The following is a 13,574-nucleotide window of genomic DNA, read 5'->3' on the forward strand; positions in this document are numbered from 1 at the left end:
ATGCCCATAGGTAAGTACTAAAATATATCTGTAAGTTTACATGTAATGTTTCCAACCCCAAAAGACAAATAAATATTGGACTGATAAAGACACTGATAATAAGAAGCAATAGGAATGAAAATTTTTAAAGAAAAATTTCCATCAGAATTGACTTATGACAAAGTTGTCAGAATGAACGCTATTATACATTGGGGACTAACTGTATTATATTATATTGAAATTATACATATGCCCATGTCCTTACTATTTAATGAGGGTAGCAAATAAATTTTATTTATTTTGTAACACTCCCAGAATCTGCATCAAAATAAATTTTATTGAAATATCAAACTCACTACTGAGTATTTTGGAGCTCTGGTAGTGTAGTGCCTAAGGCACTTGACTGCTAACCAGAAGGCTGGTGGTTCAAATCCACCAGCCACTCCTCAGAGGTAAGGTTGGGCAATCTACTTCCGTAAAGACTGCCTTGGAAACCCAACGAGGGGACGCTATGAGTCATGTCTGACTTGACAGCACATACCAACAAAAACAACAACTGAGTATTTAAAAAATATACAATTCTATAATTTCTATAACTATAAAATATTAAGCTATGAGTCTTAAAATGTTAATACATTTAGGAAATATTGTAAGGACTAAACGTGTAAAAGGAGCTCTGGTAGCATAGCCTAAGGCACTTGACTGCTAACCAGAAGGCTGGCGGTTCAAACCCACCAGCCACTCCTCGGAAGGAAGGTTGGGCAATCCTACTTCCGTAGTGATACTGCCTCGGAAACCCAAGGAGGGGTCGCTATGAGTTGGGAGCGACTCGACGGCAAATAACAACAACAACAACAACAAAACGTGTAAAAAATTATCACCTTCAATTATCTTCTCTGCACTTCTACTGCTTTGCACGGCTTCTGATAGATTTTGGTTAGCCCTATTTAAATAAATAAAACATTTTAAGGTATCAAATAATATGAACTTAAATTATACTTAATAACTAGAATGAGCATTCTAGACATATGGATTTATATATATATACATAAATTATATGTATATAATTTATAAATATATATTATTTAACCTTTATTCACAAGTAAATTAGAGTCACTGGGTGGTACAACAGTTACATGCTCAACTACAAGATGACATGTTGACGGTTTGAGCCTACCCACAGGTGCCTCAGACCTTCCAATTCCACAGCCTTGCAAATCCTATGGAGCAGTTCTACTTTGCACACATGAAATCACTATTTATTGTAATCAATTTGGCAGCAACTAGCAATAGCAACAAGCTAAGAAGCTGTCCTAATCAAAGAACTATATCCTGAGTTGTTTCTGATCCTGAATAACAGTTACTTCCCTAAAAAACCCCATAATCATGAATTGTCTGAGTTCTGTGTGGCCATTTCAATGAATTATCAAAGCCAGCAAAAAAATAGAGAGTACCATGGGAGGCACAGCTAATGTCAGAATTGGTAAAAAGTTTGGAGGGCAGAGGTATGTTTGACTTCCACCTCATAGGAATCAGCTTTGGGCTGATGATGATTTTCATTCTCCTCTTCTCTGAAGGTAGACCTCTGACATTATCCACATCATTTTACACTAACAAAATATTGGCCATTTCAAACATTTTAATCTGCACAATTCAGTGACAATTACATTCACCACATTGTGCAACCGTTCCAATGTTCATTGCAGCACTATTCCAATAGCTAAAAGGCAGAAACAACTCAAATGTCAAACATATATAGAGAGAGACACACACACAATGGAATGTTATTTAGCCATGGAGAGAAATAGACTGTTATATCTTTCTCCTGTGGAGCAGCTGGTGGGTTTGGACCATTGACCTTTTGGTTAGCAGCCAACTGCTTTAACACTGTGCCACCAGGGCTTCTTACATCTATTTAGTAGGCCTTTATATTGGGTAGAATGATTCCTTGTACTTCATTCTTCTTTTTCAAAACTGTTTTTAGCTGTTCTGGGTCCTTTATCTTTCCATATAAATTTTAGAATGCCTATGTTTACAATCAATCTTGCTGAGATTGTGATAGGAATTTCATTAAGCAATTTAGGGACAATTGACATCTTTACTATATTGAATTGTTCAATCCAAGAACACAGTATGTCTTTTCATTTATTTAGATTATCTCTGGTTTCTTTTTAAAGGACTTCTGGTAGAACTGTGGTTAAAGCATTGGACTGCTAACCAAAAGATCGAACCCATTAGCTGCTCTGCAGGAGAAAGATGAGATTTACAGCCTTGGAAAGTCTATGAGGGATCACTATGAGTCAGAATCGACAACTTGATGGCAGTGGGTTTGGTTTGGTTTTGGGTTTTCTTTTATCAGCATTTTGTAGTTTTCAGCATATACATACATTGTTTGTTTTGTTTATATATAAGTATTTCATTTTCATTGGGGTTTCTGAGGCAGTATCTCTATGGAATTAGATTGTCCAGTCTTCCTTCCAAGGAGTGGCTGGTGGGTTTGAACCGCCAGCCTTCTGGTTAGCAGTCAAATGCCTTAGGCACTACGGCACCAGAGCTTCCATTATAAAGAGTATTGTGTTTTAATTTTGGTTACCACATATTCATAGTTAGTATATAGAAATGTGATTGATTTTTGTGTGTTGACTTTTTATCCTTCAACTTTGCTGAACTCATTTTTCTAAGAGGTGTTTAGATTTAATATTTTCTAAGCATACAATGGAGAGCTCTGGTAGCATAGTGCCTAAGGCACTTGACTGCTAACCAGGAGGCTGGCGGTTCAAACCCACCAGCCACTCCTCGGAAGGAAGGTTGGGCAATCCTACTTCCATAGTGATAACTGCCTCGGAAACCCAAGGAGGGGTCGCTAGGAGTTGGGGCCGACTCTATGGCAAATAACAACAACAACAACAAAGCATACAATGAATTCATCTGCAAATAGGTCGTTTTATGTCTTCCTTTCCACTCGGTAAGCCTTTTATTTCTTTTTCTTGCCTTACTGATTATAGTAGATAGAATTTAAAGTATTAGAGTGACAATTTTGCATATATTTCCTTTGCTCATAATCTTTGGGGGAGAGCTTTTACTCTTTTACCACTAAGTATAATGATAAATATAGGTTTTTTTTTTTTTAATGTTCATTATCAGCTTCCCCTTTATCCCTATTTTTCTGAGCATTTTTATCATGACTAGATGCTGAATTTTGTCAAATGCTTTTTCTGCATCAATTGACATGATCATGTGATTTTTCTTCTTTAACCTGTTAATATGGCAGATAATTGATTTATTTTCAAACACTGAATGAGCCTTGCATCCCTGGAATAAACCCCACTTGGCCATGATGTATAATTCTTTTTATATATTGCTAAATTCAATTTGCTTGTATTTTGTTGACGATTTTTGCACCTAAATTCATGGAAGAAGTGGCCAATAGTTTGTTTTTCATTTGCTTGGGTTTTTTGTACTGTTGCTGTCTAGCTTTCATATCAGGATAATACTAGCCCCATAAAATGAGTTGCAAAGTGTTCCCTCCTCCTCTACATTCTTGAATAAATTATTTAAAATTGATATTAATTCTTCTTTTCATATTTGGTAGAATTCTTCAGTAAAACCATCTGGGCCTGAAGATTTCTTTTACAGATTCTTAAGTATCAAATGAATTTCTTTGTTATAGAACTATTCAAATTATCTACTTCCTCTTGATTGAGTTTTGGCAGTTTGTGATGTGGCAAGAACTCATGTGTTTCTTCTAAGCTGCTGAGTTTATGAGCATAAAGTTATTTATACTATTTCCTAACTATCTTTTAAGGACCACTTGTGGTACAGTGGTTAAGTGCTTGATTCCTAACAGACAGGTTGGTAGTTTGAATCCACTAGCCACTCAAAAGGAGAAAGATGTGGCAGTCTGATGGAAATCCCATTGGTCAGTTCTACTCTGTCCCATAGGGTCATTAATAAGTCAGAATTGACTTGAAGGCAACAGTTTTATTGTTTATCCTTTTTTAAACAGCTTCAGGATTCATAGTGATATTTCCTTTCATTTCTGTTAGTGGTGATTAATGACTTTTTACGTTTGTCAGTCTTTATAGACATTTATCAATTTTATTGACTCTTTTAAAGAATCAGCTCTCTGTTCCACTGTTTTTTTCCTAATGTACCCTTCTTTCCACTTTCATTAATTTCTGCTCTTATTATTTACTTCCTTTTGTTTGTTTGGGTTTATTTTGTTCTCTTTTTTTTTTTTGTATTTTTTTTTAAGTAGGAATTTAGATTATTTATCTAAAACAATTCTTCTTTTCTAATACAAATATTAATGTTATAAATTCCTTGTCAACATTGCTTTAGCTGAATCTTACACAGTGGCATCACTAGAGTTGGTGTTACCCAGTGCACTGGGTGATACTCCTTCCCCAAGGACCTCCTCCATCCCAGACCATATAGAAAAAAACAAAAAACTCACTGCCATCGAGTTGATTCCAATTCATAGCAATCTCCTTTGGGTTTCTAAGGCGGTATATCTTTACAGAAGTAGATTGCCCAGTCTTCCTTCCATGGAGTGGCTGGTGGGTTAGAACTGCCAATCTTCTGGTTAGCAGTCAAATGCTTTAGGCACTATGCCACCAGAGCTCCTTTGACCATATGAATCCTTATTAATGTATATTACCTATTTTAATCATAGAATAATGTGACAAATATAGTTGTGAATTGCTAGAATGTAATATTTCTTAGATTATATGAATACTAACAAAATTTTAAAGTCAATGTCAAATTACAACATTAGTTATAACATTATTAGTAGTAGATGAGTGGGAGCCTTTTTTTAATATGTCTCCTTTTCCTTTAATTATCACATTTTTTCATATTTTACCATATAATTTTGTATAATTTCATATTTTAATACTTATTAATACACTCACATAAATAACATGCACATAGTGTGCATAGAGAGCTAATGTGCGAGAGGGCTATAGGATTGGCAAAAACTGCATAATGTGTGTATTATTTGCACAAAAAGATGGTACTACTTCATTTTCAAAAAAAATATTGACATAGATACACAAATACTAATTACCACAATAGTATAGCTAAAACACCAGAAAATTTGGCACAATCAGCAACTATAAAAACATTGGCAGCAATGAAAACAATAGCAATGCTTATAGAGTGTGCAGGCAAAACCACATGATTTGATGCATCACTGTTACTGGAAAATACAATGACAGCTCTGCTGGAGTGCATTAGAAGACTCAAAGAGTAAATTAGCATAGAGTGTTAGCCTTGTAGGTATATTGATACATGTAAGTTGGGTTTACAAAAAATGTTTTTTATTGTTATAACTACAGGGATATTTTTTGAAAAATAATAAATTTCTCCCAAAACTCTGCACAAAAATTTTATAGAAAGTCATTTTGGTGTCACCCCTTCTGACAATGTCATTCAGAGTGGTCCACATGCAGTGGACCAGAGCTCCCTTGTGATGCCACTGATTCCACATATTTTGATATAATTTTCATATTAAGTACTATGTATTTTTATTTCCTTTGAAACTTCCCCTTTGATCCGTGAATTACTTAGATGTGTATTGTTTAATATCTAAATGTTTAAAGATTTCCTTGTTGTCTTTCTGTTATAGATTTCTAGTTTGATTCTACTATGATCAGAGAATATACTCTATATGATTTCAACTTTTTTAAATTTGTTGAGGTTTGCTTTTTAGCCCAGGATATGGTCTAGCTTGGTGACTGTTCCAGGGGGACTTAAAAAAAAATTGTTGTTGTGTAGCATGTTTTACATATGTCGATTCAATTCTATTGGTTGACTGTGTTGTTCAGTTCTTAGGGATCCCTATTGATTTTCTGTTTAGTAGTTACATCAATTGCTAAGAACAAGGTGCTGAAATTCCCATCTATGTATGTGGATTGTTTATTTCTCCATTCATCTCCATCAGTTTTTGTTTAATGCATTTTGAGGCTTTACTGCTTAGTGTGTACACATTTAGGATCACTATGTCTTTTGATAGGAGCTCTGGTAGTACAGAGGCTAAGGCACTTGATGGCTAAACAGAATGTTGGGAGTTCAAACCCACCAGCCACTCCTCAGAAGGAAGGTTGAGCAATCTACTTCTGTAGTGATACTGCCTTGGAAACCCAAGGAGGGGTCGCTGTGAGTCGGGTCCGACTTGACGGCACATAACAACAACATGTCTTTTGATGGATTGACTTTTTTATCATATATAATGTCTCTCTTTGTTGGTAATAATTTCCTTTGCTCTGAAGTCTACTTTACCTATATTAATATGGTCACTTTTGCTTTTTAAATAAATATTAGTATGGTATTTCTTTTTTCATCCTTTTACTTTCTGCCTACTTGTGTTGTTATATTTGAAGTCAGTTTCTCATAGACAATATATTGTTGCTTATGTCATGCTTATTCACCCACTCTACCAATTTCTTTTAATTGGTATATTCAGACCACTTGCATTTAAGGTAATTATTGACACGGGTTAAGTCTGCCTTTTTTATCATTTGTTTTCTCTATTTCTCATTCCTCTATTTTTCTTTTCTTACCTCCTTGTAGGTTACTTAATATTTTCAGGATTCAATTTTTATTTATTTATCATGTTTTTGAGTATATCACTCTGTAGATTTATCTTAAGTGGTTCCTTTGCATATCACAATATACATACATAATTTATCACACTTTACTGGCATCAATGTTTTATTACTTTGATTAATGTGTAAAAACCTAACTTCCATTTAGGTTATCCTATCCTCCCCATTACAGAACCCTGGTGGTACGATGGTTAAGCACTGGCCTGATAACTGAAAGGTCAGTGGTTCAAACCCACCCACCAGCTGCTCCATGGGATAAAGATGTAACAGTATGCTTCCATAAAAATTACAGCCTTGGAAACCCTATGGGGCAATTCTACTTTGTCTTATAGGGTTGCTATGAGTCCGAATCAATTCTATGGCAATGAGTTGTCCTCCCCAGTTTTAAAATATGATTAAATTATCTTAAGTATTTAATCTTCATACACAGAGCAACACACCAGTTGGTAGTATAATGTTTTGCTTTTGAATTTAAAGAAATTCATTTGATGATGGATAATCTGTTATAATTAACCCTATTTTTACCCATTCCAATGCTTTTCTTTTTGATGTTCCAAGCCTTCTTCTGTTGTCATTTCATATCTGTTTAAAGAATTTCCTTTAGCCACTCTTTAAGAGTAAATTTGCTAGTAACAACTTCTTTTAGGTCTCCTTTGTTTGAGAATATCTTTATTTTCCCCTTATTCTTGAAATATATTTACCAAATATAGAATTTTCAGTTGACAATATTTTTGTTTCAGTAATTGTAAAATTTTGTGCACTTCATAGTGACATAGTGACTAAGGCATTTGACTGCTAACCAGAAGGCTGGCAGTTCAAACCCACCAGCCACTCCTCGGAAGGAAGACTGGGCAATTTACTTCCATAGAGATACCACCTCAGAAACCCAAGGAGGGGTCACTATGAGTCGGAATCCACTAGATGACGGTGAGTGAGTTCGCACATTCTAACTGGTGTTTCCATGTAATTAATGTGTAGTTTCTTTCTTGCTGCTTTCAAAATTTCCTCTCTGTAGTTTTCAGAAATTTAATTATGAAACTGGTACTAATATGGATTTCTTTGCATTTATCCTATTTAAGTTTCACTCAACTTTTTAAATCTGTAGATGTATGTCTTTAAACAAATTTGAGGAGTTTTCAACCACTATTTCTTTGAAATTTTTTCAGTCCCATTATTTAACACAACTCCTTGTGTGTGTGTGTGTGTGTGTGTGTGTGTGAATGATATGTTTGTTTATTTATTTGTTTACTGATTTATTACTTTTACTGTGGTGAAAACATACACAAGACACCTCTCCTTCTTGAGGACTGGTGTCCTGTATGCTAAGCTTCCTACTGGGCCCCAGTGACACCACCATGGCAAAAGTAGAGCTCACTGACTTATCACAGATGGACAGAGTTTTTTATTAGTTGACACCTTCCTGGTGAAAGTAGGGCACTGCCTTGCACAACCTCAATGTCTCCAAGTGGAAGTTTAATCTCAACTTCTCACTGATTTCTTACACTAGGGACAGGAAAGTTGAGGGTTGACTCATACCACTTTATTGCTGCTGGGGGGGAGTAGGAACTCAGCTCCCTGCTAGGCATTACTCACACCAGGTGAAGTGAGGGATGTGAGAAGCAGAGTACCAAGTACTTCTATCTCCTACCACTTCAGTGATGTTGTATGTGAGGGTGGATGCTTAGCTCCCCTCTTGTCTCAAAGGTGTTATTTTTAGGGAAAAAATATCTGGTTTAAGTATAGAGGTGGGATGAAATAGAGATGAGAAATTTTGATGATAGGAAAAATAGTTGGTAGACAATTTTAATGATTTAGGTTGAGATGATAGGCATCTCAACTAAAATAAAAGCCTCAAAGATTAATAATAATAATAATACATTGTGAAAAAATACATATTTAGTATTCGATTAAAATGAGGTCTTAGGAAGAAAGAAGAATAATTGATGACTAGAAAAATAATATAGCACTAAAGAAAGAAAAGAATGTGAAGTGCTTTACAGTACTTCAAATGATAGCAAAACATCCAAATGGAAATATCCAATATAACTAGAAATATGTATTTGGGACTTAGAAGTGAGCCAGAACTTAGCATACACATTTGGAAAGCATCACTATAGAGTTCACAGGTATACAAGTAAAAACATATTTGTTCTTTGTTAAAAAGGATAAAAAGAGAATAAAGCTAAGGTGGAAATAAGGAATGCTCACAGTTATTGAGCTGAAGAGAAAAAGAAGAGTTAGCAAAAATTATATAAAGAAAGTTTAGAGAGGTAGGAAGATAATTAGATGGTCTGATAAGGGGAAGAGTCAGTATTTATGTTATTCATCAAATGCTACAGATCATGGAAATGAACTAAAAAATCTATGTGTGACTTACTGAGATTCCCACTTAACTACCGCTACCCTCACCCCAAAGATATTTTATGTTGGTGATTTCTCGTCTATTAACTTCAATACAGTTAAAATTCAATTATCAAAAATGAAAACTTTCAAAAAATATTGAGGTATCATTGTAATCATTCCTTTGAATACTCCCCTCTCAAGTCCAAAAAAAAAAAAAAAACTTTTCTCAATTAAAATCTTGAAAACTTATTCTTTAGACTATATCCCTGTCCCTACCTTACTTACTTTTATTTTTTCCTTTGACATTTTCTCTTTTGTGTGTGTGTGTAGTAAATGTTTGTAACAAAACATTTGCCATTTCAAAATTCTTCACATGTAAAATTTAGTGACATTAATTGTATTCATCATTTGTGCAACCATCACTATTATCCATTTCCAAATTTTCCACCACCTTTAACTGAAGGCCTGTGTGCCCTAAGCAATGAGTCCTCTTTTCCCACTCCCTCCCATTTGCCCCTGGTAACCACCAAAAACCTCAGGTCTGCATACATGCCTATTCTAGATATTTCATATAAACAGATCCATACAATTTTTTATGAAGGTGCTCATTAAAAATGAAATATTTAATTAAACCTTAAATAATTTCTTATTTTTTATCTGTAGCCACCTGGTCAAACTGAGAGAAGAATTTATAATTCAGATCTTTCAAAGCCAAAAATCCCCAATAGAACTTTTTAACAACAGCCTCAAGTGGCTACAGAAGGCGCTCTGGTGGCATAGTGTCTAAAGCATTTTTTGACTGCTAACCATAGTGGCTAAGGCACTTGACTGCTAACCAGAAGGCTGGCGGTTCAAACCCACCAGCCACTCCTCGGAAGGAAGGTTGGGCAATCCTACTTCTGTAGTGATACTGCCTCGGAAACCCAAGGAGGGGTCGCTATGAGTCAGGGCTGACTCGACGGCACATAACAACAACAACAACAACAACCAGAAGGCTGGCAGTTCAAACCCACCAGCCACTCCTCAGACAGAAGGTTGGGCAATCTACTTCTGTAGTGATACCACCTGGGAAACCCAAGGAGGGGTCGCTATGAGTCAGGACTGACTCCACGGCAGTGCATTTGGTTTGATTTGGTGGCTACAGAGCACTTCAAATGTGGCTATTGTGACTAAGAAACTGAATTCTTTATTTAATCTAATGTAATCTTCATACCCATATGTGTCTCAAAACAAAAAAAAAAACAAACTCACTCCCATGGAGTTGATCCCAGCTCACAGCAACCCCTCCTTGGGTTTCTGAGGTGGTATCTCTACGGAAGTAGATTGCCCAATCTTCCTTCTGAGGAGTGGCTGGTGGGTTTGAACGACCAGCCTTCTGGTTAGCAGTCAAGGGCCTTAGGAACTCTGCCACCAGAGCTCCCTCATATGTGGTTTGTGGCTATCATATTGGACAGTGCCATTTCAGACTATGGAATATTTCAATAGGACATCTCTAGTCAGAGCAAGATGACTACATCTTACACTTTGCTTTAGAAGCTTTACATAAACCCATAATAACTAAACCATTATCTTATATTCAATGCTAATAATATATCTTATTGGTTGTAATTCTATTAATTCTTATATTTTACTTACGTGGGTTTAGATAATATGGTTTTCAAGGAATATTTAGACCCATGTTTAAACTGATTACTCAGCTGTTCAAGTTTTTGCAATTGCTTTATTACTTGTGCAATGCTTGAAGAGACTGTTTTATCAGGTACTGGAAGCTCTTCTTCTAAAAAACTTTGATCTGTACTTAACTGAAATAATAAAATGAAGCAGTTACTTTAAGAACTACACCTTCTGCTCCCCAAACCGCAAAATAAATTTTATAATCTAATTTATCATAACTCAGTAATTATTAGACTATTATCCTTATCTATAATTACAGTAAAATACTGATATATTACTTTACACATACACTTACAAAACCAATTATGCAACAACAGAATAATAGTTTACTGTTGGCTATAACATTTCAAAACTGAAATTCAATATTCAGCTTATTCTTTTAATAAATATAATTTTAAGTAAGTTTGATAATAATAAAACAGGAGGATAAATTAAATGAATTCAAAATATTTCAAAGTAATACTAAAATACTTGCTTCCCTAAAGTCCTCACTGTGATAAATTATGGAAAGACAGAAATTTTCTCTCAAAGGCTAATGTCCCTTACCACTAATTCACAAATGTTATTACATAATAGTCCATAAAGGTGGTATTTTCAGTCTCCATGGATAATACTGAGACCCACTTGGTTATATAAAACCTTTGGAATAGACCAAGCTGGAAAGTAATGGCCAGTGGGGAGGTCAGTAAGATCCAAAGAATAAGATGACAGATCATAATTAGCATTCTAACTAATATTTATTAAAAGGAAGTTCAGCAAGAATGAGTGTCCAATAATCACAATGAAACAGGTAGAAATAAGCAATATGTAGAGACAAAATCCAGCAGAATAGCCATTGTGGGTCAGGAAGTTTTGACAGAGAATAGCAAAGATTCATCCACAGAGAGACTGTCAATTCTTAAATTGGAAGGGAAAACTGGAGAAGAGGGAGATAAAGAAGTAGGAAGGCAGCAGGGAGAGAAGGAAGAAATGGAAATCAAAACATAGTGCTAGATACTAGCAAAAAGAGAAACTCTGACATTAGAAAATTAAAACAGAAACTTAATTTTAGAGTAAGGAAAAAAAAAGAAGAAGAAAAGAAAAAGGAAAGCATAAAATGAAAGGTTGAGGTACTCCAATATTCAGTGGCTGAATAAAGAAAAAGAGTCAGTCAAAGAGGTAAAACAATAGCCTACCAGTAAACCGGGTGCTGACAAGTGAATGGCAATTCATAATGACCCCATATGTGTCAGAATAGAGTTGTATTCCATAGGATTTTCAGTAGTTGATTTTGCATAAGTAGGTCATCAGCCCTTTCTTTCAAGGCCCATCTGGGTTGGCATAAGGAGCTCTGTTGGTGTAGTATCCACATTTGGCTGCTCACCAGAAGGTCAACAGTTCAAACCCAGCAGCTGGTCTGTGGGAAGAAGATTTACAGCCTTGGAAATCTACTAGTGGTTGCTATGAGTCAGATTTGACTCAATGGTAGTGCTTTTGTAGGGAGTCTTGGTTGATTTTAATCTTCACAACTCTTTGGTTGACAGCCAAGCACCACCCAGGGAATCCAAAAAAATAGTCAGGAGAATATAATTCACAGAAGCCAAAGGAATAATGTTTTAAAAAGAAGGAAGTAGGGCTCGATTCCAAGATGGTGGAATAGGCAGAAAGTCTGCACAGACCCTCTTCAACAAAGAAAAGGGAAATCAATTAACACAGACAGAGAAGATAATTCTGGACCCCTGAACCTTGAAGGGAAGGATATAGATGTGGACTAAACCCCAACTAGCAGAAGAATTTGCGTGAAAATACCAAAAACGGAGACATACGGCCCTGTGGTCTGGCAGTGATCCTGAGCGATCATGACAGCATGGACAGCTTGGAGATTCCTGAGTGGTGGTAAGACCTAAGAATTAATCTAAAAATCAGCCCTGCTAGCCAGAAACTGCACAGGGGACTGCTCTAGTGGCTGTGGAATAAAAGGGAAAGCAGTGGTGAAAAGGAAGATGGGCTGAGCTGCGGACTTTTGCCAGTCTGGAGGGTGTCGCCATTTTGAAGGTTTACAAGCAGCTTGACCATTTTGAATATTTAGAGACAGCGCTCTTCAAGATTCCAGGGGCTTAAGAAGAGGTACTGCTTTCCAGTAACCCCAAGGACATTCTGGACCTGCACAACTGAATAGGTGCAACAATCCTCTTGTTACTCTTATACCCCACACTCGCTTGGTGAATGGAGGTGCAGCCACCCCCCACTACCACCCACCTTCTGGGCCCACAGGAACTCTATCCCAGTCTGTGTGCTCGGACAGAGCCTGGGTGCCCTGCCTTGTCCTCCGCTGATTTTTTTCTTTTTCTTTTCTTTTTCTCTTTCTTTTTCCTGGTGTTTAGTTTGCTTGTATTTGGCTCTTTTAAAATTACTATTATTAATAATACTTTGTCCTTTTACTATTCTTCCTCTCCCAGGTCCCAGTTTACACCTTTTTTTTTTTTCTTTTCCCTGCTTCTGGTAAAAATTTTTTTTTATTATTTAAATTCTCTTTCTTCCCCCCTTTTTATTTCTTCTGCTTAACACAGTTTCTTGTTTTTTTTTTTCCTCAATTTTTTTCTTCATTATTCTCTTTCTCCACCTATTTTCTCTTAATACCCTATCTGCAGGTATTGCAGGTTTTCTTGTTTTTTTCTTCTTTTCTCCCTTTTTTCTATTATCGGTTACTGTTCTTGTGTGATTACATGGTGTATTTTTTGTCCATGTGCTTTTAGTTTTTTTATTGTTATTTAATTGTAAGTTTTGTCTGAGGGGGAGACAGCAACAGGCCCTATAAGATAAAACTACACCCACACCTCCTGCAACTTCACTTCCTGAGCAAGAGCCACCACCTCCTTCTCCACCAATGGGCCAATGATAAAAAAACACCAAGAAGAGCCTGAATCACCCTTGGCTGCTCCTCACAGTCAACAGAGATCTTAATATAATACCATGATGTCTCAGAGACAA

The 13,574-nt window shown here is 36.0% G+C and overlaps 1 protein-coding gene across 1 annotated transcript in view; it reads right to left on the reverse strand.

Annotated features, from left to right (window-relative positions):
* Window positions 1-13,574, reverse strand: part of CCDC7 (coiled-coil domain containing 7) — a 370,614-nt gene that overhangs the window by 230,801 nt on the left and 126,239 nt on the right. Inside the window, exon 6 of the mRNA XM_007942477.1 lies at window positions 10,566-10,732. Coding sequence (XP_007940668.1) covers window positions 10,566-10,732 — 167 coding nt within the window. The remainder of the gene's footprint in view (window positions 1-10,565; window positions 10,733-13,574) is intronic.

This window comes from Orycteropus afer, unplaced genomic scaffold (assembly GCF_000298275.1).
Source record: "Orycteropus afer afer isolate SDZICR_OR568_19922 unplaced genomic scaffold, OryAfe1.0 scaffold00090, whole genome shotgun sequence".
NCBI classification, from domain to species: Eukaryota; Metazoa; Chordata; class Mammalia; order Tubulidentata; family Orycteropodidae; genus Orycteropus; species Orycteropus afer.